The following is a 27774-nucleotide window of genomic DNA, read 5'->3' as shown; positions in this document are numbered from 1 at the left end:
ACATTCATACCTATGGACAATTTGGAGTGGCCAATTAACCTAGCATGTTTTTGGAATGTGGGAGGAAATCGGAGTACCCGGAGAAAACCCACGCATGCACGGGGAGAACATGCAAACTCCACACAGAGATGGCCGAGGGTGGAATTGAACTCGGGTCTCCTAGCTGTGAGAAAACTCATACGCCATGCAGCCGTATGTAAAAAAAAAAAAAAAAAACTAAAAAAAAATATATATATATAGAAATTAGTCAATAGATAAACAATTATTAAAATAATTAATTGTAATTAAATTAATAATTAAAATAATTAATTGTGATTAATTTCACCCACGCATGCACGGGGAGAACATGCAAACTTTTTGTTTGGAATTGAACTCGGGTCTCCTAGCTGTGAGACCACTCATACGCCGTGCAGCCGTATGTAAAAAAAAAAACAAAAAAAAAACAAAAAAAAAACTAAATGTAGAAATTAGTCAATAGATTAAAATAATTAATTGTGATTAATTTCACCCACGCATGCACGGGAAGAACATGCAAACTTTTTGTTTGGAATTGAACTCGGGTCTCCTAGCTGTGAGACCACTCATACGCCGTGCAGCCGTATGAAATTAGAAATGAGTCAATAGATTAAAAAAATTAATTGTGATTAATTTCCCCCATAGTTAACTCAATTAATCGCAGACAGACAAACTCCACACAGAGATGGCCGAGGGTGGAGTTGAACTCGGGTCTCCTAGTTGTGAGGTCTGCGCGCTAACCACTCGACTACCGTGGAGCCCTCATTTAAATAGTTATGTTATTTTATGTTGTATTACAGTATACTTTAAATCAAAAACATTAATTTATCGATTTCACAGTACAGGATAAGATTCATATGGAAAAAATAAATATATAAAATTCTGCCTTTCAGTCTTAAAGCAAGCATTTCAACATATTTTGAATCAATATGTTGCCTCCTGTTACATTAATAAATACAACATTCTGCAGTGGTTGAATCTGTTGCTCCTCTGCAAAATGTCACTCATACCCGTTTGCTGCAAACCTCGCTTGACCTGTCTTCATGTGGTTTACAAAAGTAAGGAACGGTGGGTGGCCATTTTGGTCCGTCTTGCAGGGCCCGCCACAGAACATTCCTTAAAATCGTCTGGATGTTTAGTCTCTTACATAACCTGCGGCGTAGTTACATCTCATTAATGCCAACAAACGACCGATTCATATAGCGAGAGCTTCCCCGTCTCCTTGAGCGGGTGCTCAATACCTGCAGTGTTATGTTATGTATTCCAGCTGAATCATGATTCTCGGACCCAACTGTTATTCAATCAATGTTTGTGTTTGTCAGCTTATATGTAAGAAATAATTAGCTTTGTTGTACAGGAAATTGAATGTAAAAACAAAATACTGAAAATTTGTATGAAACGGTAATCTAAAGTGATTGGCGGACGCGTATAAAGTCAATTAAATTGTATACATTTTTTTTTTTTGTCTCATTGAAATGTTTTCAGGGCGGCACGGCGGTCGAGTGGTTAGCGCGCAGACCCCACAGCTAGGAGACCAGGGTTCAAATCCACCCTCAGCCATCTCTGTGTGGAGTTTGCATGTTCTCCCCAGTGCATGTGTGGGTTTTCTCCAGGTACTCCGGTTTCCTCCCACATTCCAAAAACATGCTAGGTTAATTGGCGACTCCAAATTGTCCATAGGTATGAATGTGAGTGTGAATGGTTGTTTGTCTATATGTGCCCTGTGATTGGCTGGCGACCTGTCCAGGGTGTACCCCGCCTCTCGCTTGAAGACAGCTGGGATAGGCTCCAGCACCCCCCGCGACCCTCGTGAGGAAAAGCGGTAGCAAATGAATGAATGAAATGTTTTCAGTGGTGGTTGAGAGTGGGACCACTGGGGGTGGAGTTGGGGAGCGGGGTGGTGGTCCCTTAAGTAGAGGCAAACTTTATCCCTCGCCTCCTTTCTCCTTTCTCCTCTCACCTCCCCTATGGAAGATTTTCCAATCAGATGGAGAAAACCAAACTGAGATAAAACATCAAAATCATTTAGTGGGTAAGTGAACCATTTTTTTGAATGAAATTATTAAGTTATGTTAATTTATACTGATGTCTTTTGGCTATTCTTTTATTTATTATGGCTGTTTTAACTGTAAAGGTGTACCAGTAATTGTATTGGGTTGGGTCCTATTGTACCATACATATGATTTAGTACAGTAATAGTGGAATATCAATTTGATTAAAAAATGGCCTCCCCAGCAATGCAGCCAATTAGTAGGAATAAACGAAGTCCAAACTGCTGGGTTCAGAAATGTAGGTCAGTATTCATCTCAATGTGGTTTACCTGTTCTTTCATTTTCTACAGATTCCATTCAACGATTTGACGTTTTTTTCTGTGAGTCTTATTATAGTTAGAGAAGCTTGGGCTTATGTAAGCATCTGCGGAGTAAAAGACATACAATGTCCCACAGTTCTATACAGTCCCCCACTGTTAGCGCTCCACTCAGTTTCACCGTCAGACCTCACCTTGTCCCTTCCTGTTCAAAACCATCTCAGTAGAATCGGGAAAGCGGATGAATCAACTATTATGGGTCATGGTTTGGAACACTGGCACATTTTGTCAACTGAAATGTGGTTTAGGTTAACTTTAAATGGTATAATCTGATCGGTTATGGTTTAAATAACTAATAACTATTGGAAAAAAAATGTATCCCTCCTCTTGTGTTAGGATCGGCACCGACCCGTTTTACATTTTAATGCATAAAAAGAATCACATAACATTTGTTTATTGCATCAAGGCTTTTTGACTTCATCAGGAAACTCTATTCCAACAAAATAAATCCAAAAAAATATTTTTTTACTACATTTTAAAATGGTCTGCTTGAAATTATGACCACTGTATTGTTAGGGTCGGTTATAATAATATGACTATAAAGCAATATTTTTGAGCTAAAACTGAAATCATAAGTGTACAATTAGCCAACACAATGACAACTAGCTCCTCTTCTCATCATGTAAGCTTCAAGGGATTCTCATTTTGACCGCTTTTCCAGTATACCAGCAGAAAAACAATGTCCAGACATGTGAGGGGAATTCACTCATTTGATTGGCTGATTTCACATTTACAATTTGTATCATGGAAAGAATGGCAACAAGTACAGTGAACCAAGATCTGGACCTGTTCTGCTTTTTTAATTTCAGTTTATACTAAAGTTCTGTAACTGAAAACAATAACTTTTTCTACCTTTTCTTGACATTAATATATATAAGTCAAAATTCACACGAACACCATAGATGTTTTTTTAGTGATTAATACTAAAATGAGAAAATAAATAAAACTAATTGATTTAAGAGATATGTTCTATAGCACTGAGTAATAGCCACGTAACAAAAAACCTTCAATTTATTGATATGATTCTTTTGAGGTTAATTTTACCATTTTTGGAAATTAAAATTGAGGGGTATAGTGACAAAAAAAAGGCCTACATGCCCACACCAAAAGTATTAAAACCAATATTTTCATGGATGAGGAAGCCTAAGAAGGTAACCAAGAGATGAGAAGCAAATTTGATGGTAACTTATTGTTTTTAGTGTATTTTATAGCTGATTTAATACATGGGTCAAAACCGACCCGTTAACATAAGAGATGATACCAGAAAGCTAACACAAGAGGAAGGGTATACATACATAGAATAAACATATGTGTTACTTTCAGTGACAATGAATTGTTCATTTCTTCTTATTTGTAGGTTAAAGCTGGCTCACCACTACTCACATTGAAGACGGAGTTGATAATCTAAGGAGTAACATACATCTAATCGTTGGCGAAAATGCTGTTTACACTTGGACTTCTACTCCTTCTCACCCCAATTCCCTCGCTTCAAACCCCCGGCAATCAGAAGAGAAACTCCACAGGAAATGACTTGACAAAAACCAACGGCGCTTTCACCGGTCTGAAACCGAAAACCGGCTCTGGTCCAGCCAAAGCCACCGGGAACCCCACCCTTAAGACAAACAACATCAATCAGTTAGTTTTACCCACTCCTCTCCCCAACCTAAAACCCCCTGTGATAAACGCCACAGCGAGTGGAAGAAGCAAGGCTGTGAACGTCACCACTATGTCCACGCCAGTGAAGGCATCCACAGCTAGTGGATCGGTGAGCAAGAAAGGCTTAGCTAAATCCACACCAGCCAGCGATGTGAAGCTTACAAAGAACAACCCTGGATCCACTGGAACCGCGAATGATCAGTTAGCATCCGCTAGGTCTACATCAGTCAACGGTGCTAAAACCACCAAAGATAAAATCCAACTTTCTGTCAATCAGACTACTTCTGAGAAATCTCCTTCAACCAGCAATGGGAAGATTGCCAAAGTCAAGCCAGCCCCCAACATAGTTCAAAATACTCAGTCAACATCCACAAAATTGGCCAGCGGCACCAAAAACAAGCCGACAGCCTCGGTCAATGAAACTGTTGTTACAAAATCTCCCTCCGCCGGTGAAATGAAGAACTCCAAAGACAAGACTGTCCCCACTGTCCAGCCCGTCGCCACACCCAACGGTTCTGCAGTTATCAAAGATACGACCAAACCATCTGCCAGTAAGATTCTTGCAGGGAAGTCTCCTTCCTTAGATGTAAAAAACTCCAAAGACAATCCTCCCCCCACAATCCAGACTGCCCTGAGCAGCCTAGCCAAGGTCGCGACATCTATAATTTCTGCAGTTGTTAAAGATAAACTCACACCCTCTGTCAATCAGACTGCTGCAGTGAAATCTCCCACTGCCGGTGACACGAACAACTCCAAAGTCAAACCTGCACCTACAGCCCAGGTTGCTCTCTCGACCCCAACAAAGACTACCACATCCAGTTTTTCCGCAACTGTCAACAATAAGGCCACGACTTTTGCTAACCACACTGAAGTCAAATCTCCGGCTGTCGGTGACATGAACAACTCCAAAGTCAAACCAACCTCCACTGTCCAAACCGATGAATCCATTCCTGCAAAGGTGACTACTGCTGTCAAGTACGCGTCCGCAGACTCTGCAGATCAGGCCCCTGTCACCAAGGCACCCAGCAGTAACAAAGTAAAAACTGCCCCTGCACAGCCTATTAAGGTGGTCATCGCTAATGACTGTGAATCCAGCCACATCAAGGAGCATGAGGTGAGCCTAAAACCTGGTGCTCCCTTAGTCATGACTCATAAGTTCAGCTTAGTGCCCGGTGGCTGCGCTGGTGGATGCGAGGCAGACATGGCAGAGTTGAAGGTTCGCTTGGCTCGTCTGGAGAGAGAGATGTCCTCTCTGAAGGAAAAATGTACGTTTAATTGGTTTTGTCCTACATGTTTGATAGTCTGTCCTCCATAGTTATTGTGTAACTTTTATGTTTGTCGACCAGGTCCGTGTTCTGCAAATTGTCCAAATGATTGTAGTGGCAATGGGGAATGTCAGAAAGGAAAATGCGTCTGCCAAGAAGGATTCCTGGGTCCGGATTGCAGTATTTGTGCCCAAGGAGCTGAGTGTAGTAAAAGTAAGTGATGCTTTGAGTGACAATGTGTATATCAGGATTTTTAGTCTTTACTAACAACCATTCCTCTTTGTATTCTCAGAAGAAGCCAAGGGAACAATTAAGGTAAAAGTGGACACAGTAGCCCTGAAGGTAAACAAAGAAAGTAGCACAGTCAAAGAACAGGAAAGAAGCAGCACTGCAGAACAAGTCGAGAAAAAGGAGCAAAAGAAGGGGACCGATTCCAAGGGGACGGATGTTAAATCAAAGCTAGCTGTTACAGCTAAACTAGCTCTTGCAAAAGCACAAGTCAACGTTGATGCTTCTGGAAAGAAAATGACAATAAAGGGCACCACAAAGACAACCATTCCGACTGTTGGCCAAGCTTTGTTAAAGCACGGAGGAAGAAAACAAGAAGAGGCCCGCAAAGGCAAAACCGCAGGACTGGCTCCTAAAAAAACAGATCTGAAACTTGTCAAGGAAGTAAGCAAGGTTAAATCCTATTCCAAGTCTGACCAACTGAAAGATGAACCTCAAGCTAACATAACCCAGACTGATGCAACAACAACAACAAAGTCAAATGACACAGCTAAAATTGGAAAAATTCTTACCAGGATTATGGGAACCAACAAAACCAGAGCTGGAAAAGACACCATGGAGCAATCCACACTATTAGAAAAGAATGCTACTCAACATTCTGGGTCGAAACACATCAAGAAGGTCAAAGTAGATGCAGTATCTGAGCACTCGACGGATGGCAAGACTGGACACGGCAGAAATACTACAACTGATGCTATCAAGACGGAAAAAGGGAAGGATAGCATAACAGTGCACACTATTGATGCTAAGACCGGTAAAGGGAGAGTTACAACTATGCAAACTGCTAATGCTAAGACTGAGAGACAAACAACAACTTTGCACTCTGTTGATAGCAGAAACACAGATGCTAGCCGGAGTGGAAAAGGCAAAGATGTCATCACCGTGCAATCTGTTGATGGTAAAACTGGAAAAGGGAGACACACCACAACTATTCACTCTGTTGATGAAGAAGAGACTGGTAAAGGGAGAGATATAACAACAGTGCATTCTGCTGATAGCAAGACCGGAAGTGTGCAATCTGTAGATGGGAAGATCCATAAAGGGAAAGATACCGTAACTGTGCACTTGGGTGATGGTAAGACTGGAAAAGGGCGAAACACCGTCACTGTGAACACTGCTGATGGAAAAACTGAACAAAATAGAGACACTACAACTTTGCATTCTGTGAATGACAGAAATACAGATGCTAGCAAGACTGGACAGGGTAGAGACGTGACGATGCACTCTGTTGACGGCAGGACTGAGCAAGGCATACAAACTACAATGACTGTCAAAGCAGGAAAAGGGTCTGATACCGTAAAATTGCATATTGTTGATGGTAAGACCGGTGAAGGTATGCGTACTACAACTGTGAACTCTGCTGACAACCGAAAAACAGATACTACCAAGATTGGACAGGGTAGAGACGTGACGATGCACTCTGTTGATGCAAAAATCGGAAATGGAAGGGATACTATGACTTCGCAATCTGTTGATGGCAGGACTGAGCAAGGCAAACAAACTACAACGACTGTCAAGGCAGGAAAAGGGTCTGATACCGTAACATTGCACACTGTTGATAGTAAGACCGGTGAAGGTATGCGTACTACAACTGTGAACTCTGTTGACAACCGAAAAACGAATACTACCAAGACTGGACAGGGTAGAGACGTGACGATGCACTCTGTTGATGCAAAAATTGGAAAAGGAAGGGATACTATAACGACGCACTCTGTTGATGGTAAGACCGGTGAAGGTATGCGTACTACAACTGTGAACTCTGCTGACAACCGAAAAACAGATACTAGCAAGACTGGAAAAGGGAGCGAAACCATTACTGTGTCTGCTGATGGCAAGACTGTACAAGGAATGGATACAGAAAGTGTACGCTCTGTGGATGACGCAACCGGACAAAGCAGAGACGCCGTTAGCGTGCACTCCGTTGACGGCACACACACAAATGCCATCAAGACCGGCAAAGGGAGAATCAGTCTGAGAAATGCAACTGTTGTAGATGAAGCTAAGGCTTCCCAGAGCCAGACAACTACCAATGGCGGCTCTGTGACCAGTACCAGAAAGACAGGAGGATTAGGTTCAGTGAAGGTTATGAACATCTCCACCCATAGCTTCATTATCACGTGGTCGGCACCACAAGGAATGTTCAAGAACTTCACTGTGATCAGAAGAGAGCCGAGAACTGAAGGCGATGAGGACTTTGAGGAGTTTGAAGAGGAGGCTTTTGAAGGAGATGTTGTCCAATCAGCTAAGAATACAATGGAGGTCCAGATGCACAAGGAGATCACAACTTCTTCGGGTAAAGTTGTTACATCGAGAAGTAAAGCAGAAACCAAAAGGATCATGATGGTGGTCCCTGGAAATGTGCGATCGGTTGAATTCAGTAACCTTCGCGCTAGCACACGCTATGTCCTGCACATATACGGCACTTCTGCTGACAGACGATCCAAGATTCACAGAGTTATTACAACGACAGGTAAACAAAAACAAAATACAAAATACAGTAAACCTCGGATATATCGGACTCGGATATATCGGAAATTCGCTCACAACGGACAGATAAAAAAGAACCGATTTTTCTGTAATGCATTTCCAATAAAAATTCATTGCATATATCGGATTTTTTATAACGGATTTCGCCTATTTCGGACAAAATCTCCAGTCCTGTTCCAATGCATTTCCATGAAATTTCCCTCGCATATATCGGATGGCCGCATCGTGGCGCTCCGATTCACCGAATCGTGACAGGCCGCTATACGACGTCATTTGCAGCGTTTGCAGCGTTGCCTGCGCGTCCAGGTACATTGGAAACATAGTCAAGGAAGTGCCTTTTTATAACGGATAAAATCCGATTTACGCATATACCGGATATAAATCCGATTTTTGCGTAAAACGGACATTTTCCAGTATACGCATATAACGGATTTCGCTTATATCGGACAAAACCAGTGGGAACAATTGAATCCGATATATCCGAGGTTTACTGTATAAATAATTTTCTCAAGAATCAATGAATGTTCCAATCTTCTCATCTTCCTGCTGTAGGTCCTGAGGCGGCCACAGATATGGTTTTCAGTAAAATAACAGAAACATCAATAACGGTGTCTTGGTCCAAACCAAAGAGCATAATCACAGGCTACACGGTCACATACACCCACATTGTCACAGGTCAGTTACATTAGTACTAGACCCGACTACTTAAGTTATTTAAAGTAAACATTGCATTTCTATTGTCGTCCATAAAGGAGAAACGCATTCGGTGAGCTTGGACTCCAAGCAGAATCATGCAGTTCTTTCCAAGTTGTCCGCTGGATCATCCTACATAGTGACTGTAACATCTACACAAGGAAAAACCCAGAGTGACGCCCTTGTGTCTATTATCACTACAGGTACACCATAATAAAGTCCATTCATCTCTAGAATGGCAAGACTTTTTGTAGTATACTATAACCCACTGAACCCACAGTAGCTAACAAAAATGAGGGATGTACTGACTCTTCTGCAGTGCCAGCACCTCCAACCCATCTCCGGGCCATCAATGTGACAGATACCAGAGCAGTACTGCAATGGACACCCAGCTTGGGGAAGGTGGACCGCTTCATCATAAGCTACGAGTCCTCCAAGAGTGAGCGTTTGAACTTCAAACATGTTCTAACGATTATCAATGAACGTAACTGATACCTTCGCCGTAGCTCCTAATGTAACCGTGACGGTGATGGTGTCTGGAAGCTCTGTGGAGCACCAACTGAGAGGCCTGCAGAGAGGAACCGTGTACACTGTCAAAGTACTCAGCCAGAAGGACAGTCTTCAGAGTGCAGCCATTACAACTTCATTTACCACTGCCAACGGTGAGGAAGTCGGTTTCTTCGGAATCAAAACTTAATATTGATGCATTTTTGTATTCCTTGAAGTGGTCAAAGCAAGTGAAGTGGGTGCTCGCTCCGCACTGATCACTTGGAGAAGTTCCACTGTCGTTTACCACAGTTACAGACTGATCTACCAAGTGGTAGGAGAAGTAGCAAAGGTAAACCATAATAATGATTAGTACTTCAAACCCAAACATACACAACTTCTTACTGTAATCGTGTGTTTTTATGCTTATATTAGGAGCTTCACCTGGAGTCCACCATCACAGAGTATAAACTGACAGGGTTGATACCGATGTCACGCTACAATGTTCTAGTACAAGGCGAGAAAGATGGACAATACACATCTATTGTCACCACTGAATTCATCACAGGTAAAGCAAAAAATCGAAATTTAGCGATTGCGTTTTCTGATGGTACTGATTAGGTTTTTTGTTTATCACACAGGAAAGCTGCGTTTTCCGTACCCTACTGAATGCTCTCAGGAGCTGCTGAACGGAGCTCTTCAGTCAGGGGAGGTGGATATCTACCCCCAGGGCAAGGATGGACAGGTCGTGAGAGTCTACTGCGACATGGAGACTGATGGGGGCGGTTGGACGGTGAGATCCAATCTATGAAACAACATATTTCAAAGACTTTAACTGGTTGTTTTGGGGTTTTTTTGTAGGTGTTCCAAAGAAGAATGAGTGGGAAGACCGATTTCTACAGAACCTGGAGTGACTACAGAGGTGGCTTTGGAAACCTCAGCGAAGAGTTCTGGCTCGGTACATTTCTTGAATACGTTTGTATGCTTCGTAGCTCTCCGTTTTGTTGCATTTTTCAGTTTCGATTTCAGTCCAAATTTGGTTCCTCCATGGGAACTAAACCTAAAAACTTTGGAGACAGGGAGGTCTCGGCATCCCTACTTAGAATTGGATAAGAGGTAGACTTTGAGAGAATGACTGTTTTCGGTCTCCTACCACCCCAACCAGGAAATGAGTTGCTACACAACCTGAGCAGCATCGGCCCTGTGAGTTTGAGAGTGGACCTGACATCGGGAAATGACACGGCGTATGCCCACTATACCAACTTCTCCATTGACTCAGAGGAGAACCATTACGCCCTCAGTGTTTCCGGATACACAGGAACAGCAGGTGAGGTTTTTTTTTTAGCTTCGACGTCTACTTCGACTATCAACTGAATGTCTTTGCAGATATTTCATTGTGATTGTCGACTACAGGTGACTCCATGAGGTACCATAACGGTCGTCCGTTCTCAACCTTGGATAAGGACCCTGATTCTTTGGGGATCCACTGTTCTCGCGCCTACATGGGAGGCTGGTGGTATAAAAACTGCTACAAAACAAATCTCAACGGACTCTATGGCATCAACACTAACAATCAGGTACACTGAAAGACTACCGGAATGTTTCATGTCTTTGTATGTTTCTTCTCACTGACATGTCATGCATGTTCTTGCACGGTAGGGAGTGGTATGGATAGACTGGAAAGGTAAAGACTCCTCCATTCCCTTCACTGAGATGAAGTTCAGACCATCCAGGTTCTCTCCTGCGACACACGGCTAAGATGTTAGCCTTGACCTGAACAACTTCCAGCTAAGAATGAGCTTCCCAGAACTCCTAATGAAATGTTGTTGCTGGCCACTTTTCACCAGTTTGTTTTAAGGAATCTCCGCAAGTGTGTTCCGACTCAACGGGGTCATGTCGAGAACTACGGAGATACATTCTGTTCTACTTCTCACCCACTGTTGTTTTGACTCGTATCACTACTACTGTAAATATGCACTGTCTCGCTCTGTTGATATCAATTGGCTGTGGTTGGTTTTGCATTAAATTCATCCTGTTAAGGACAAAGAATGTGTCGAAGTGAGGAAAAAAAAAAATCATCACTATCTGTCATGTCAGCTGGGATGTGTTATCACGGCCTTCGTCGAGACACCGCGTGTTTATCAGACCCGCCCGTGCATTCCTATTGCACAATGTCCTTGAAAGGAAAAACACACTCCGACGGATGAGATCACTATAAAGGGGATGCTCGTTGCAATGAGGAGCTTCCTGAAGAGAAGCGTCAAGGACACAAGATGCCGATACAGGCGGCGGCGTTCGGTTTGGGAGCTGCACTTCTCGTTCTGATGCTAACGCTATTACTCGTTTTCTACAAATCGGCAGCCAAAGACAACAACACCCAATGCCCCAATGGAAAAACACAGCCAGGTAACTTATTATAATCAACTCTTTCCAATGAAATGCATGTATTTTTAAATGGTGGGATTTCCTTTTCCTTTATTGCACCCCCCCCCCCAAAAAAAACAACTTTGGATTAAAACAAAGGTTAAGAAAAACATGTATTTTTTCTCAAATTTGATTTTTTTAAGTTATTTTGAGCAAAAACATATTTTTTTATATGCAAAATACAAAGAAATATGAGTTGTATCACAAAATCTAATCAAACATGCATTTTATTTTAAGGTTTTTTTTCTTTTTATCCCCCCAAAAACCTACAAAAAAGCACCGCAGAAACTATTGGGCATGAAACAAATTAAATCTAAAAAGAAAAAGTATCCATCTCCATATTTAAAGGTTTTTTTTTTTTTTTTTACATTTTTACCCAATCCACAAAGATAGGTTTGCGACAGAAATAACATAAATAAACGTTTAAAAAGCCCAAAAAAACTATATATTTTAATTTTATGCAATATACTGTACAGAAAATTAATATTTAAAAAATAATATAAGTAATACATCATAAAATATATTATATATATATATATTTTTTTTTTTAACAATTTTTTTAACTAATTAAAAAAATATATAATTTTGTTATCGCTTTTCTGGGTACTATTGGGCATGAAACAAATTAAATCTAACAAATAAACATTTAAAAAGCCAGAAAAAACTATATATTTTAATTTTATGCAATATACTGTACAGAAAATTAATATTAAAAAAATGATCTAAGTAATACATAATAAAAATGTGTTGTAAATATGTTATATATATAATATATTTTAAACTCATTTTTAACAAATTAAAAAAATATATAATTTTGTTATCGCTTTTCTGGGTACAAAGAAATACAGTTAAAATTAGAAATACATTGGACAGAATTAATAAATTAATAATAAATAGATATAATAGATATAAATAGATAAATAGATAAATAAATTATTCAGATTTATTATTATTCATATACACTGGATATTATTAGAATGCATTAATGCTTCCTTTTATAACTAAATATCATACTTTCATGACAAGGTTATGTTTCGGGATGTCCGATATTGGCTTTTTGGCCCAAAAAATGATATGCCAATATTGTCCAATCAGACGATACCAATATGTATACTAAGGCATATCTCCTGTGGTGGAATGAATGTTGTATACAGCATTTTTTTTAGTATCGTTTTTCACGATCAGGAAATATCCGGTACCGATATCAACCGATATCGCATTTTTATGCTAACATCTGTCCGATAATGGATAATGGAGTGTTGAGGCAAGACGTTTTGTCCCTATATAATCTATGGTCATTCTGCAAAACACTTCTTCCGTCACACAGCTCCTACCGGCATATGGCAGACCCTCTGTCAGCTTCTTCCTATACCTTCGTCATCTTCTTCCATCCCAAGTCCTCCATGCCGCTTTCTTATCGGCAACATGATGGAGTTAACCCACGACCATCTGCCCATCCACCTCACCAACCTGGCACAACGCTACGGAGACATCTACCAGCTTAAATGCGGAAACACTCGTAAGGCACAACACTTTTTGGTACAGCAGATAGCAAGTATAGCGAGGTTTTGTTTTGTTTTTCCCAGGCATGGTTGTTCTTAATAGCAGTAAGGTCATAAAGGAAGCACTGGTCAAGAAATGGTCCGACTTTGCCGGAAGGCCTATTTCATTCACAGGTGAAGCAGTTAAACATATTTTCAATCATAAAAAGATATATTTACGGTGAGGTTATGGCGCTTCTGCGTCCATTAGGGGATACGGTGTCTGGCGGGGGGCGCTCCATCTCTCTGGGGGACTACAATGACGAGTGGAGGGCCCATCGCCGTCTGGTACACAGTGCTTTGCTGCGATGCTGCCAGTACTCTTTACACGATGTGATTGAAAAGCAGGCGGCGCATCTCTGCAAGGTAACTGCAACAGTACAGCCATTCTGCAAGCAATTGATACTGATGATGAGTTCACTGTAAACAACATCCAGTCTACCACAGCAACAGAAAAAAGCTGCTGGGTGTTGGCCACTCGTTATACCTTGAATGCCATCTTGTGGAGTCAATAAAAAAAAGCCTACATCAGGAGGTTGCCTACAGCCACAGCTGTGACAGTACAGACCCAAGGGCCTATTTGCTTCTGTATGGGAGAATCGATCATGTAAGCATTGATAGTTATTGAGCAACTAAGTAGGTTCCTTTCAAATTTTGCGGCTTTATATTTAAAAACATTTTTAGTCGGTAAATACAGCCAATTATTATTTTTTAAACAGAAAATGTAAATAAAAAATGGCTAAGTGAGCTAAAATAAGGCATTGAAATGATGCATTCAAAGACATGGAATGTCATTAATGTTACTCTAATGTTCGATGAGACACACACATTAACACCAAACTCATTTTTATACCTAAATTAAGCATTTTCAAGAATAAAAATGGCTAAGTGAGCTAAAATAAGACATTGAAATGATGCATTCAAAGACATGGAATGTCATTAATGTTACTCTAATGTTCGGTGAGACACACACATTAACACCAAACTCATTTTTATACCTAAATTAAGCATTTTCAAGAATAAAAATTGTTAAGTGAGCTAAAATAAGGCATTTAAATGATGCATTCAAAGACATGGAATGTCATTAATGTTACTCTAATGTTCGGTGAGACACACACATGAACACCAAACTCATTTTTATACCTAAATTAAGCATTTTCAAGCATAACAATGGCTAAGTCAGCTAAAATACAAATATAAGGCATTGAAATGATGCATTCAAAGACATGGAATGTCATTAATGTTACTCTAATGTTCAGTGAGACACACACATAAACACCAAACTCATTTTTATACCTAAATTAAGCATTTTCAAGAATAAAAATTGTTAAGTGAGCTAAAATAAGGCATTTAAATGATGCATTCAAAGACATGGAATGTCATTAATGTTACTCTAATGTTCGGTGAGACACACACATGAACACCAAACTCATTTTTATACCTAAATTAAGCATTTTCAAGCATAAAAATGGCTAGATGAGCTAAAATACAAATATAAGGCATTGAAATGATGCATTCAAAGACATGGAATGTCATTAATGTCACTCTAATGTTCAGTGAGACACACACATGAACACCAAACTCATTTTTATACCTAAATTAAGCATTTTCAAGCATAACAATGGCTAAGTCAGCTAAAATACAAATATAAGGCATTGAAATGATGCATTCAAAGACATGGAATGTCATTAATGTTACTCTAATGTTCAGTGAGACACACACATAAACACCAAACTCATTTTTATACCTAAATTAAGCATTTTCAAGAATAAAAATTGTTAAGTGAGCTAAAATAAGGCATTTAAATGATGCATTCAAAGACATGGAATGTCATTAATGTTACTCTAATGTTCGGTGAGACACACACATGAACACCAAACTCATTTTTATACCTAAATTAAGCATTTTCAAGCATAAAAATGGCTAGATGAGCTAAAATACAAATATAAGGCATTGAAATGATGCATTCAAAGACATGGAATGTCATTAATGTCACTCTAATGTTCAGTGAGACACACACATGAACACCAAACTCATTTTTATACCTAAATTAAGCATTTTCAAGCATAACAATGGCTAAGTCAGCTAAAATACAAATATAAGGCATTGAAATGATGCATTCAAAGACATGGAATGTCATTAATGTTACTCTAATGTTCAGTGAGACACACACATAAACACCAAACTCATTTTTATACCTAAATTAAGCATTTTCAAGAATAAAAATTGTTAAGTGAGCTAAAATAAGGCATTTAAATGATGCATTCAAAGACATGGAATGTCATTAATGTTACTCTAATGTTCGGTGAGACACACACATGAACACCAAACTCATTTTTATACCTAAATTAAGCATTTTCAAGCATAAAAATGGCTAGATGAGCTAAAATACAAATATAAGGCATTGAAATGATGCATTCAAAGACATGGAATGTCATTAATGTCACTCTAATGTTCAGTGAGACACACACATGAACACCAAACTCATTTTTATACCTAAATTAAGCATTTTCAAGCATAACAATGGCTAAGTCAGCTAAAATACAAATATAAGGCATTGAAATGATGCATTCAAAGACATGGAATGTCATTAATGTTACTCTAATGTTCAGTGAGACACACACATAAACACCAAACTCATTTTTATACCTAAATTAAGCATTTTCAAGAATAAAATTGGCTAAGTGAGCTAAAATACAAATATAAGGCATTGAAATGATGCATTCAAAGACATGGTATGTCATTAATGTTACTCTAATGTTCGGTGAGACACACACATAAACACCAAACTATTGCAGGTTTACATGATCTTAAAACAGGCACAATAATCACTCACAAAAACACAGACTACTGTTACGGCCGGAACCCACGCCAAGCAGAAACTCAACTCTGAACCCCCAATGTCACTTCCTGTCTGTCACTCACTTTTCACCCCAAGGGAACACATTTATAGCAACACACACAAGTCAAATTTATGTATTCAATGGATTATTTGCTCTTATTATGACTACTATATTGGGTAGTGTGAATGTGAAGCTGACTATAGGGGTGTTAGATTGTGTCTAGAGGGCTCTAATGATGTTTTAAAATAATTTATCACTTATCATGGTCGGGTCTGGACCCAATTAATGGAATAAATGAGGAATTACTGTATATCACTCACATTGTAACGGTCGCGGGGGGAAGCGGGGTACACTCTGGACTGGTGGCCAGCCAATCACAGGGCACATATAAACAAACAACCATTCACACTCACATTCATACCTATGGACAATTAACCTAGCATGTTTTTGGAATGTGGGAGGAAACCGGAGTACCCGGAGAAAACCCACGCATGCACGGGGAGAACATGCAAACTCCACACAGAGATGGCCGAGGGTGGAATTGAACTCGGGTCTCCTAGCTGTGAGGTCTGTGTGCTAACCACTTGTCTACCGTGCAGCCCCTTATGCAATCATTTATGAGCAGGTTCTGATGGGCTACCAAGGCATTGCTGTTGATCTGTCTGAGGACTTCACAGTCGCAGCCAGTAATGTGATCACCACATTGACTTTTGGAAAAGAAGTGAGTATAATTTGGGAGCTGATTGACATGCAGTATTTATATAGATTGTATTATTCTTTCAGTACGACAAAAGTTCTCCAGAGCTGCAAGAGTTACACAACTGTCTGAATGAGATCGTTGCTCTGTGGGGCTCTGCTTGGATTTCAGCCCTGGATTCGTTCCCTTTGCTTCGAGTCAGTACAAAGTAGCCTCACTGATTAACCGCAACTTAAGTTAGTTACTAACAAGCAATTGAACATAATATGTTGTGTGTGTTTTCCAAGAAATTACCCAACCCTGTTTTTTCCCGTCTCATGAGAGAGGTGACCAAGCGAGATGATATCATTGGCAAACATCTCAAACACTACAAGGTCAGTATTCACGACCGATACCAATTTAAAAGAATTTAAAACATATCATAAATGAACAAATCTTATTTAGAGCTGACACAACTAAACAAAAACATGTTAGTGTGAGAGGTCTCACTCGCTCATATTTTGATTTTTGCATTGAACTGCTAGCTTAATTAGAGTTCCGGCTGCCATTGACGGGCTGTCAATCTGAAGTCCAGTGTTTGCTAGCATTAGCGGTTTAGCATCGAACTACATAATGATGCACATTAGTACTGAAAGTCATCAAATCTTACCTTTATGTATTCCCAGCATTAGTATCAGCATTCGGGAGCAAGTATGAGAGAACGGTGCGTCGGTGCGTTCAATGACTGTCGAAAAAAATAGGAGAAACATTCAAAAACTGTGGAAATAATTAGGTTTTTGTAATAAAATATTTACTGTAATACAATTATTAATTTAGACAATTCTTTAATAATAATCCTTTCTAAATGAAATCTTATCTTATTTGGAGCTGACACAAATATACAAACACATGTTAGTGTGAGAGGTCTCACTTGCTCACATTTTGATTTTTGCATTGAACTGCTAGCTTAATTGGAGTTCCGGCTGCTGATTGATGGGTTGTCAATGTGATGACCGTGGCTGAAGTCCAGTGTTTGCTAGCATTAGCGGTTTAGCATCAAACTACACAATGATGCACATTAGTACTGAAAGTCATCAAATCTTACCTTTATGTATTCCCACATAGTATCAGAATTCGGGAGCAAGTATGAGAGAACGGTGCGTCGGTGCGTTCAATGACTGTCAAAAAAAATAGGAGAAACATTCAAAAACTGTGGAAATAATTAGGGTATTGTAATAAAATAATATTTACTGTAATACAATGATTAATTTAGACAATTCTTTAATAATAATCCTTTCTGAATATTCCTAAATAGGCCTTTTTACTAACATACATTTAGAATTTAAAACCAGTATCGTAAATAAACAAATCTTATTTTGAGCTGACACAAATATACAAACACATGTTAGTATGAGAGGTCTCACTCGCTAACATTTTGTATTTGCTGAACGTTTGTGGGCGAGTTTAAGTGCTAATATGCTAATAATAAAGAAAAATAGTAATACAAAAATATGCTTGTTGACTGCATTTTTTAAAATAATACCCAAAGTTCCCAAATTGATAATCTTTTACATGAAATTTGATGTAATTATCGTTGTAGTTGCACGTCAAATTGTGCACCACAAAGTGATTTCCCCTACTTATTATATATAAAGGCTGCACGGTGGTCGAGTGGTTAGCGCACAGACCTCACAGCTAGGAGACCAGGGTTCAATTCTACCCTCGGCCATCTCTGTGTGGAGTTTGCATGTTCTCCCTGTGCATGCGTTGGTTTTCTCCCACATTCCAAAAAACATGCTAGGTTAATTAGCGACTCCAAATTGTCCATCGGTATGAATGTGAGTGTGAATGGTTGTTTGTCTATATGTGCCCTGTGATTGGCTGGCGACCAGTCCAGGGTGTACCCCGCCTCTTGCCCGAAGACAGCTGGGATAGGCTGAGTTTGAATGAATGAATTATAGATAAAAAATTATTTCTATCTGCAATGAATTGTGAGTTAACTTTGGACAATTGCGATTAATGCCAATCAAATATTTAATCGATTTCCAGCCCTAATATAAACGTATAATAATAGCTAAAGAAGGAATTGGTTTGTCTTATCAGGTGTTGTGTTGTGTCTTGTGCAGTCCCAAGACCAGAGACCAGAGGACACCATCACCAACTACTTCCTGCAGGGCCTCAACACAGAAAATGGAGTGGTAATCCATACATCGTTTATTCTTAAAAAGGGAGCCATTTATAAATGATAATTTTGCTTATCAGCTTCTGACAGACACTCATGTCCACATGGCCACTGTGGACCTTCTCATTGGAGGAACAGAGACTACAGCAGCCTGGCTTAACTGGACCATAGCTTTCCTCCTGCACCGGACAGAGGTGAGCAGACTATAAAAATATTATAGTATGGTACGGTATGGTCTCCTGCTTGAACCTTCAGATCCAGACTCGGGTCTATGAGGAGCTGTGTACTGTACCAGAAGGTCGCTACCCCAAATACAGCGAGAGGCACAATCTTCCCGTTCTGTGTGCCCTCATCAACGAGGTGCTCCGTCTAAGGCCTGTTGCTCCTCTGGCGGTACCACACAGGGCCATCCATGATAGCAGGTCAGCAACACAAGAGTTATACCATTACTATTAAGTACACAGCACAATCTTATGCAATAATACTATTTTATAAAACATGTTTTTCTTACTTCATGTGGTATTTTTATATTTAAATGTCATAATTCAGGGCTGCACGGCGGTCAAGTGGTTAGCACGCAGACCTCACAGCTAGGAGACCGGGGTTCAATTCCACCCTCGGCCATCTCTGTGTGGAGTTTGCATGTTCTCCCCATGCATGCGTGGGTTTTCTCCGGGTACTCCGGTTTCCTCCCACATTCCAAAAACATGCTAGGTTAATTGGCGACTCCAAATTGTCCATAGGTATGAATGTGAGTGTGAATGGTTGTTTGTCTATATGTGCCCTGTGATTGGCTGATAAGTGAATTTCAGTAGTATTCCTTATTAATAAATGCACTACTTTTGTCATTAAGAGCAACCTTCTAAGTATTTTTTAACCACTTTAGAGACATCTAGACATGAAATAACACCCCTATAGTCACCTTTACATTTGTATTACCCAACATAAACATGACTCGTGTTTGTTTGTGTTGCTTTAAAGGGGGAGTTGAGAGGCAGGTGGACAGGAAGTGATGACCTGCGGGTTCAGAGTTGAGTTTTAGCCTGGCATGGGTTAGCATAGAAATTTTCATTCATTCATTTATTTATTTATTTTCTACCGTTTATCCTCACAAGGGTCGCGGGGGTGCTGGAGCCTATCCCAGCTGTCTTCGGGCGAGAGGCGGGGTACACCCTGGACTGGTGGCCAGCCAATCACAGGGCACATATAGTAGACAAACAACCATTCACACTCACATTCATACCTATGGACAATTTGGAGTCGCTAATTAACCTAGCATGTTTTTGGAATGTGGGAGGAAACCGGAGTACCCGGAGAAAACCCACGCATGCACGGGTGTAACATGTAAACTCCACACAGAGATGGCCGAGGGTGGAATTGAACCCTGGTCGCCTAGCTGTGATTTCTGTGCACTAACCACTCGACCGCCATGCAGCTGTGTAGAAATTTTATTCGGGATTATTTTGCCTGTTGTGAGATCATGCAACCTGCAATAAAAGAGTACTATATCATTCATAGCGTCTTTGAACGCATCTCCTGAATGCCTTATTTTATGAATTTTAGCCATTATCATGCTTGAAAATGCTTAGTTTATGCAAAAAAAATGAAAAATTGCTTCAATATGTACATTTTTTGACTGATATTCAACCAAGGAACAAAGGCGGATTTATGTTTTTTCAACCTGACCTCCCACTCCTACAGATTTATTGATACATCTTTTACGTTTGCTTGCACGAGAGTCACAACGAGGTGATGATGCAACTCCACCAAAGAAGGGAGCATGTTTGGTGCAGTTTTGAAATCAGGACAAAGCATGTTATGAGAAGACCTCTGATTTTGAAATTCTTCATACTATGATGTAATATTATTCTTTCACATGCTTAGCATTGCAGGTTATGACATTCCCAAGAACACGGTGATTATTCCTAATCTTTTTGGTGCTCACCACGATCCTGCAGTTTGGACTGAGCCGTACAGCTTCAAACCGGGTAGAGTACTTTATATACCGTGTACTCTTCCATACTGCATCTACAGCAACACTTCAATTATTCTGTCTTTCAGAACGCTTTCTAGAGGGAGGAGGAGCTTCCCCGCGAGACCTGATCCCCTTTGGAGGGGGCGCTCGTCTTTGCTTGGGAGAGGCGGTTGCCAAAATGGAGTTGTTTCTATTCACGGCCTATTTGCTCCGAGATTTCCAGTTCGTCCTTCCTGATAGCGAGGCCTGTGAACCAGACTTGAGGGGCGTGGCTAGTGTTGTGCTGAAGGTCAAATCCTACAAAGTTATTGCACGGCCACGGCTCGTCAGTAGTCATTAATGGTTGCTCATGTTATCATTAGGAAACTTGCAAGGATATATTCTGTGCTTCTTTGTCCTCACAATGTCAGATCAAATACAGATCAGTTTAGCAGCGCCACCCAGTGGACTTATACTGAACTTACTATACATTTGTTTGTTTTTAAACTGAATTTAATATTCAACTTTGTACAATTACCATTAAATATTTTCCTCTTTTTTTTGGTCACATACATCTCCAACCACCATGGCCGTACTGTATCTTCTTATAAAGTCTACATTTGTATCAATTGGAGAATGTCATCAGTTAGACAATGATCCAACATCATAAATAAATACATAACTGGGAAAATGACTCCTATGTGATTAAGCAGCATAGAAAATGAATAAATGACTCAATGTAAAAGTTTCAGACTGCTGAGCAGACATGTTTTTTCTGATATTTGTATTAGGAGAAATAGTGACACTGTGTGGAAAGACGACAACATTACACCATGATAGCGAATAATAATAATAAGTAATTGAGTGTAAAATGATTATATGAAGGAATATCAGAGCCATATTAAGAAGGAAAAATGTGAAATGACTGAGGGGAAGTTGTACAATTCTTTGAATGGTTCTGAGTTAGAGCAACTTATTGATGAGGTTGTACAGGACGAGAAGATTGTGCCTATTGCAAATTTTTGATGAGCGAGTAACATATTTTGGCCCTCGGCCCCTACCGTAGTTTTGTGTAGATTACTTACTACCGTAGATTTATCATGGATTAAATGTCCTCTCACATACTGGAGCAGTGCAGGTATTGTTTTTATTGTCATATACAGTGCTACATTGGCACAAGAGTGGCCCAACTAACAGTATTTTTTATATTTTTACGTCTTTCTGCTGATTTTTGCATTGAACTGCTAGCTTAATTGGACTTCCAGCTGCTCCAGTGTTTGCTAGCCTTAGCGATTTAGCATCGAACTACCATAATTCTGCACATTAGTTCTGAAAGTCATCAAATCTTACCTTTATGTATCCCCACATAATATCAACATTCGGGTGCAAGTGTGAGGTCAAGGAAAAAGAGGGGAAATACATCCAAATACATCCATTCAGCCCTCTTTGCATTGGAGAACGGTGCGTCGGTGCGTTCAATGACTGTCAAAAAAGTAGGACAAATCGCATTAAACATTCAAAAACTGTGGAAATAATTAGGTTATTGTTATAAAATAATATTTACTGTAATATAATGATTAATTTATATGTATTTTAATGTGTTTTAAAAGAAAAATGAATGAAATGACATGCCCTGTGTTTTAGGTATTTTCATTTGTATATTTCATGAAGGAAAGGTGCATTAAGGGAATTATTTAACAATAACACTGGGGAACAATATTTTTTCAACTTTCTGTTGCATTGGATTTTTTAACTGATTCTGAATGATTTTTAGGTGCTGATTTCAAATCTGAAATTAGTTTTTCTCCATAAGCTCTAGTTTTCATGCAATTTGAGATAGATGAAATAGTCTAAATATATGAACTTACGTAACCCAAATCTATGCGTTTTGATATTATATACATAGATTCCATTCCTGTTCCAGTTTTCAAAGGTTTGCCTTCATTAAACGATAAAGACATTGGACATGATACGAACGAGGAAGACAGTTGTGACAATGAATTGCCAGAAACTGAGTGGGAACAATCCGAGGAATGTTCTTCAGAGACTGAATCTCCCCCAGTCCCCAAGCCTCTTCACCAAACTGAACTGAATGACTTAGTTCGGGATTTAGGTCTTTCAAAGAAAGCAGCTGAGCTTTTGGCATCAAGATTACAAGGCAAAAATCTTGTTGATCACACTGTTAAAGTGTCATATTACAGAAAGCGCGACCAGCTTTTTGTGACCTTCTTTTCTGAAGACAGACAGTTTGTTTACTGCCATGATATCCCAGGTCTTCTCAAAGAACTGGGTGTTCCTCACTATGATCCAACTGAATGGCGGCTCTTTATAGACAGTTCTAAACGCAGTCTCAAGTGTGTTCTTTTGCATAATGGCAATGTTTACGGGGCAGTGCCTGTAGGTCATTCAGTTCATCTGCGGGAAGACTATGATGACATCAGAATGGTCATGGAATTCTTAAAATATCGTGAGCACAACTGGATCATTTGTGTAGACTTGAAAATGGTAAACTTCCTTCTTGGTCAACAGAAAGGTTTCACCAAGTTTCCATGTTTCCTCTGCATGTGGGACAGTCGAGCACGAGACAGACACTGGGTCCAGAAGGACTGGCCTGTTCGTGAAACCCTTGAAGCAGGCATGCCAAATATCACACATGACCCAATTGTTGACAGAGATAGGATCATCTTTCCTCCTCTGCACATCAAACTAGGTTTGATGAAACAATTTGTCAAGGCACTGGATACCGAAGGTGAATGTTGTCGTTCGACAAGATCAAAGCAGGTGTGTTTGATGGCCCACAGATTCGAACCCTCATTCGTGATGATCAGTTTGTTGCCAAGATGACCGCCTTGGAGAGGGCAGCATGGTTATCCTTTGTGGCAGTCGCTTAGAACTTCCTTGGAAACAACAAGGCAGAGAACTACAATGAACTTGTGAACAGAATGCTCCTCGCTTTTCGTGCTCTCAGGTGCAACATGAGCATCAAGCTTCATTTCTTGAACAGCCACCTTGACCAGTTCCCTGAAAACCTGGGGGCTGTGAGTGACGAACAAGGAGAGCGGTTCCACCAAGACCTAAAGATCATGGAAGAACGCTACCAAGGTCGCTATGTATGATGGCCGACTACTGCTGGAGTATTAAACGAGATTGCCCAGATGAAGTGTACAAACGCAAAAGTTACAAACGCAAATTCCTGCCTGACTAAAATACTGTACTGACAGAAAGTGATAAGCGTTATTAGCTGTGATTGACTCTTATCTGAAGAACGTTGTAAATTATGCTTATTTCACGTTGCGATAAAGACTGTTTTCTGAGAAACGCTTCCAGAAAAACATATGGCACTTCTAACAATGGTGTACTTTAATCTAAAATCACATTTTAATGTTCTGTTTCTTTTGCCTTGTTAAATATACTGATTTGTGGCTGACATTGCAATATCCTATAATAATGCTCGATTTTTTTCTATTTTTAATAAAAATTAAAGATTGCATAAAATCTGTAGCTTGCAGAAAAAAACTAACTTCAGATTTGAACTCAGCACACTTAAATTGACTAAAAACAAGTCTTACTTTAAATGCAACATTTTGAGTGTTCCCCAGTGTAATCCTTTCTGAATGTAAAAAATGTGAATTAAATAGGCCTTTTTACTAACAAACATTGAGAATTTAAAACCAATATCGTAAATAAACAAATCTTATTTTGTGCTGACACAAATAAACAAAAACATGTTAGTGTGAGAGGTCTCACTCGCTCACATTTTGTATTTGCTGAACATTTGTGGGCGAGTTTAAGCTCTAATATGCTAATAATAAGAAAAATAGTAATACAAAAATATGCTTGTTGACTGTATTTTTTTTTAAATAATGTTTCCAAAGTTCCCAAATTGATATCCTTTTGCATAAAATTTGATGTAGTTATTGTTTTAGTTGCACATCGAAGACGTTGATGGGTGTTTCTATTGGATAAAACATTCCCTGTATATTAAAATATCTACAAAATGTACATTTCAGATTTGAGCAACATCCGAGTTTAGACGTGAATGACGCATCCGCAACATTTTAGTACATCTTTTGCAAAACAGGTCTTGTGAAAAACAGTGAATGTCTGATTGCGGCTTTAAATAGCCGCACACCGATCTAAGCAAAGTGTCACTGACTTCCTCTTTCAGCTCACTTTAGGGAAGAAGCGAGGCTGGATTGTGCGGCTTTCCGTTTTACAGAATACAAATGGACAACAGAATTCAAGGTCGGTAACGACTTATTCATGAATTAATTATTGAAAAACTATAATTGTGTAAAATGTACCTTGTTTGTTGTTGTTTTGGTGGCAGGTGGTAAAGCATACGGCATCCTGAAGTCTCACCAAGAGGACAAACTGAACACAATCAATGAGGTCATTGATGTTCTACACTGCATGAGGGGACATTTTCAAGTCATTATTAATAGACTGATAAAAAAAATATTTTTCTTACCTTTAGGCTTTTTTGTCTGATGACCAGTATGCAGAAGTGGAAGACCTCGCCTTCAAGCTTGACACGTTTAAAAGTAACAATGCAAACGTTATGCTGTGAGTCAAATGTATTGAGATTCTGACTGAACTGTTTTGTTGCTACAGAGAAATACATGGAGTTTGATCTGAATGACAAAGGCGACATAGGTAAGTATGTTTGGATTTAAGCTTCAACCTGGTAATGGTAATGGTTTTATTTCATTTGAACATGCATCAGATTACAATTGAATGCATCCCATAATCAGTTCACAGTTCCACATGTCCAAAAGGAGTAGGAAGAAGCAAAGCTTATTAAATCCTACCCCTCCATCTGGTACTTTTACAATCAGTAACTGTTACATTTGTTCACTTCCTGCTTTCCTAATATAATTTAATTTTTTAAAATTAATTTTATAAATGTGTATTATTTTTTATTTCATTTATATATAATATTTATATTTATGTTATTTATTTTTTATATATTTTTTTATTTTTTGTCACGTACCAAAGTACAAGGCGATATGAACATGCAATGACATATGCATGACATTCCCTGAGAAGAACTACATTTGTTCTTCTTGTAGAGTAGTATTGGATGACATTTTTAGCTAATTATTATTTTTTTTTTAGCCTTATGCATTATTTTAGCTGTTTGAAGATTAACTATGTCAGCATTTGTGATTTTAGAAATAAGGAGTTGGTATGTTCTCTGTAGGCGGCATTATGAATTATCCTTACTGGCCTTTTTTGCAGTACATTTAGCGAGTGAAGATTGCTTTTATAGTTATTAGCCCATATTTCCACACAATAAATAAGATATGGTTGAACCAGAACCTGATTAACCTGAGACTAACGGTTTCATCTCAGACATGATGGGGTTAAAACGAATGCTGGAGAAACTCGGGGTGGCCAAGACTCACTTGGAGCTGAAAAAGATGATGTCAGAAGTGGCGGGAGGACCATCCAAAGAAACCATCAGCTACAGCGATTTCTTAACAATGATGCTGGGGCAAAGGAACGCTATTCTAAAACTGTGAGCGTGACGGCGGGTCGATTTTGCCTGGAGTTCAAATGTTCTACCAAATGTGGATTTACTGCATGGGTGATGTTCTCCGTCATAGGATCCTGATGTTTGAAGGCATGAGCAAGGAAGAGGAGAGAAGAGATGTCGGACCACCTGCTCGGAAAACCTTCTCAGAACTACCCTGAAGACATTCAGAGCATAAATATCACTCTGTACATGTTTTGTAGTGATTGTAGTTTTCAATTCTTCATTAGTTCCTCAGTAACCACTCTAAATGTATGTGTCTTAGCCATTAGTTCCTCTGTAACTACTCTAAATATATGTGCTTTTGTCATTTGTTCCTCAGTAACTACTCTCAATTTATGTGCCTTAGTCATTAGTTCCTCAGTAACTACTCTATTCATTAGTTATTCAGTAACTACTCAAAATATATGTGCCTTCGTCATTAGTTCCTCAGTAACTACTCTAAATGTATGTGCCTTAGCCATTTGTTCCTTGGTAACTACTCTAAATATATGTGCCTTTGTCATTTGTTCCTCGGTAACTACTCTAAATATATGTGCCTTTGTCATTTGTTCCACAGTAACTACTCTCAATTTATGTGCCTTAGCCATTAGTTCCTTGGTAACTACTCTAAATATATGTGCCTTTGTCATTTGTTCCTCTGTAACTACTTTAAATATATGTGCCTTTGTCATTTGTTCCACAGTAACTACTCTCAATTTATGTGCCTTAGCCATTAGTTCCTTGGTAACTACTCTAAATATATGTGCCTTTGTCATTTGTTCCTCTGTAACTACTCTCAATTGAGGCGCCTTTGTCATTAGTTCCTCAGTAACTACTCTCAATTTATGCGCCTTTGTCATTAGTTCCTCAGTAACTACTCTATTCATTAGTTATTCAGTAACTACTCAAAATATATGTGCCTTAGTCATTTGTTCCTCAGTAACCACTCTAAATGTATGTTTCTTAGCCATTAGTTCCTCGGTAACTACTCTAAATGTATGTGCCTTTGTCATTTAATCCTCGGTAACTACTCTCAATTGATGTGCCTTTGTTCCTCAGTAACTACTCTCAATGTATGTGCCTTAGTCATTAGTTCCTCAGTAACTACTCCAAATGTATATGCTTTAGTTCCTCTGTAGCTACTTTACTATTAGTTCTTCATTAGTTCCTCAGTAACTACTCTAAATGTATGTGCCTCAGTCATTAGTTCCTCAGTAAATGCGCTCAATGCATGTGCCTTAGTCATTAGTCCCTCAGTAACTACTCTAAATGTATGTGCCTTCGTTCCAAAGAAAGTACTTTGTGTTCCTTAGTCATTAGTCCCCCACCAATACAGTGAATAAGTCCGGGTGTTGACTTAAGAACGAGGGTTACAAAG

At 39.3% G+C, this 27774-nt stretch overlaps 3 protein-coding genes across 4 annotated transcripts; all 3 read left to right on the top strand.

The window, feature by feature from the left end:
* Positions 1 to 5183: 5183 nt before the first annotated feature.
* tnxba (tenascin XBa) lies at positions 5184 to 11143 on the top strand. Its single transcript, XM_058084007.1, has 14 exons — positions 5184 to 5304; positions 5386 to 5517; positions 5597 to 8062; positions 8632 to 8754; positions 8832 to 8975; positions 9092 to 9211; positions 9279 to 9434; positions 9498 to 9610; positions 9694 to 9826; positions 9900 to 10051; positions 10120 to 10216; positions 10424 to 10585; positions 10672 to 10835; positions 10918 to 11143. Exons 1-14 carry the CDS (start codon positions 5184 to 5186, stop codon positions 11014 to 11016), a joined length of 4182 nt encoding a protein of 1393 aa, XP_057939990.1. The 3' UTR covers positions 11017 to 11143.
* Positions 11144 to 11468: 325 nt separating this feature from the next.
* LOC131137134 (steroid 21-hydroxylase) lies at positions 11469 to 21621 on the top strand. Its single transcript, XM_058084723.1, has 12 exons — positions 11469 to 11664; positions 13010 to 13201; positions 13269 to 13358; positions 13435 to 13589; positions 16692 to 16787; positions 16850 to 16960; positions 17051 to 17137; positions 18869 to 18940; positions 19005 to 19118; positions 19180 to 19346; positions 20809 to 20912; positions 20986 to 21621. Exons 1-12 carry the CDS (start codon positions 11532 to 11534, stop codon positions 21237 to 21239), a joined length of 1575 nt encoding a protein of 524 aa, XP_057940706.1. The 5' UTR covers positions 11469 to 11531; the 3' UTR covers positions 21240 to 21621.
* Positions 21622 to 21952: 331 nt separating this feature from the next.
* LOC131137141 (allograft inflammatory factor 1-like) lies at positions 21953 to 27541 on the top strand. 2 transcript variants are annotated; one of them, XM_058084733.1, is made up of 7 exons: positions 21953 to 22016; positions 25047 to 25123; positions 25209 to 25270; positions 25356 to 25422; positions 25493 to 25534; positions 26234 to 26399; positions 26488 to 27541. In XM_058084733.1, the coding sequence occupies exons 2-7, from the start codon at positions 25105 to 25107 to the stop codon at positions 26573 to 26575; spliced, it is 444 nt and encodes a 147-aa protein (XP_057940716.1). In that variant the 5' UTR covers positions 21953 to 22016; positions 25047 to 25104; the 3' UTR covers positions 26576 to 27541. The 2 variants fall into 2 exon arrangements, with proteins under 2 accessions (XP_057940716.1, XP_057940715.1); XM_058084732.1 differs by lacking the exon at positions 21953 to 22016 and adding an exon at positions 22122 to 22339.
* Positions 27542 to 27774: the final 233 nt, after the last annotated feature.

The sequence above is a fragment of the Doryrhamphus excisus genome, chromosome 10, assembly GCF_030265055.1.
Source record: "Doryrhamphus excisus isolate RoL2022-K1 chromosome 10, RoL_Dexc_1.0, whole genome shotgun sequence".
Classification (NCBI taxonomy): domain Eukaryota; kingdom Metazoa; phylum Chordata; class Actinopteri; order Syngnathiformes; family Syngnathidae; genus Doryrhamphus; species Doryrhamphus excisus.
The sequence above is the reverse complement of the archived record's forward strand: the minus strand, read 5'-3'. Positions and strand labels throughout refer to the sequence as shown.

Excerpts from the sequence above, each read along its gene's own strand:
- LOC131137141 (XM_058084733.1), top strand. Across the intron at positions 25,271-25,355 it reads AACTGAACACAATCAATGAG|GCTTTTTTGTCTGATGACCA; the intron begins GTCATTGATGTT and ends TCTTACCTTTAG. Across the intron at positions 26,400-26,487 it reads AGGAACGCTATTCTAAAACT|GATCCTGATGTTTGAAGGCA; the intron begins GTGAGCGTGACG and ends TCTCCGTCATAG.
- LOC131137134 (XM_058084723.1), top strand. The coding sequence starts at position 11,532 with ATGCCGATACAGGCGGCGGCGTTCGGTTTGGGAGCTGCACTTCTCGTT. Across the intron at positions 13,590-16,691 it reads AGGCGGCGCATCTCTGCAAG|GTTCTGATGGGCTACCAAGG; the intron begins GTAACTGCAACA and ends ATTTATGAGCAG. Across the intron at positions 19,347-20,808 it reads AGGGCCATCCATGATAGCAG|CATTGCAGGTTATGACATTC; the intron begins GTCAGCAACACA and ends TCACATGCTTAG.
- tnxba (XM_058084007.1), top strand. The coding sequence starts at position 5,184 with ATGACTCATAAGTTCAGCTTAGTGCCCGGTGGCTGCGCTGGTGGATGC. Across the intron at positions 5,305-5,385 it reads GTCCTCTCTGAAGGAAAAAT|GTCCGTGTTCTGCAAATTGT; the intron begins GTACGTTTAATT and ends TTTGTCGACCAG. Across the intron at positions 9,435-9,497 it reads TTCATTTACCACTGCCAACG|TGGTCAAAGCAAGTGAAGTG; the intron begins GTGAGGAAGTCG and ends TATTCCTTGAAG.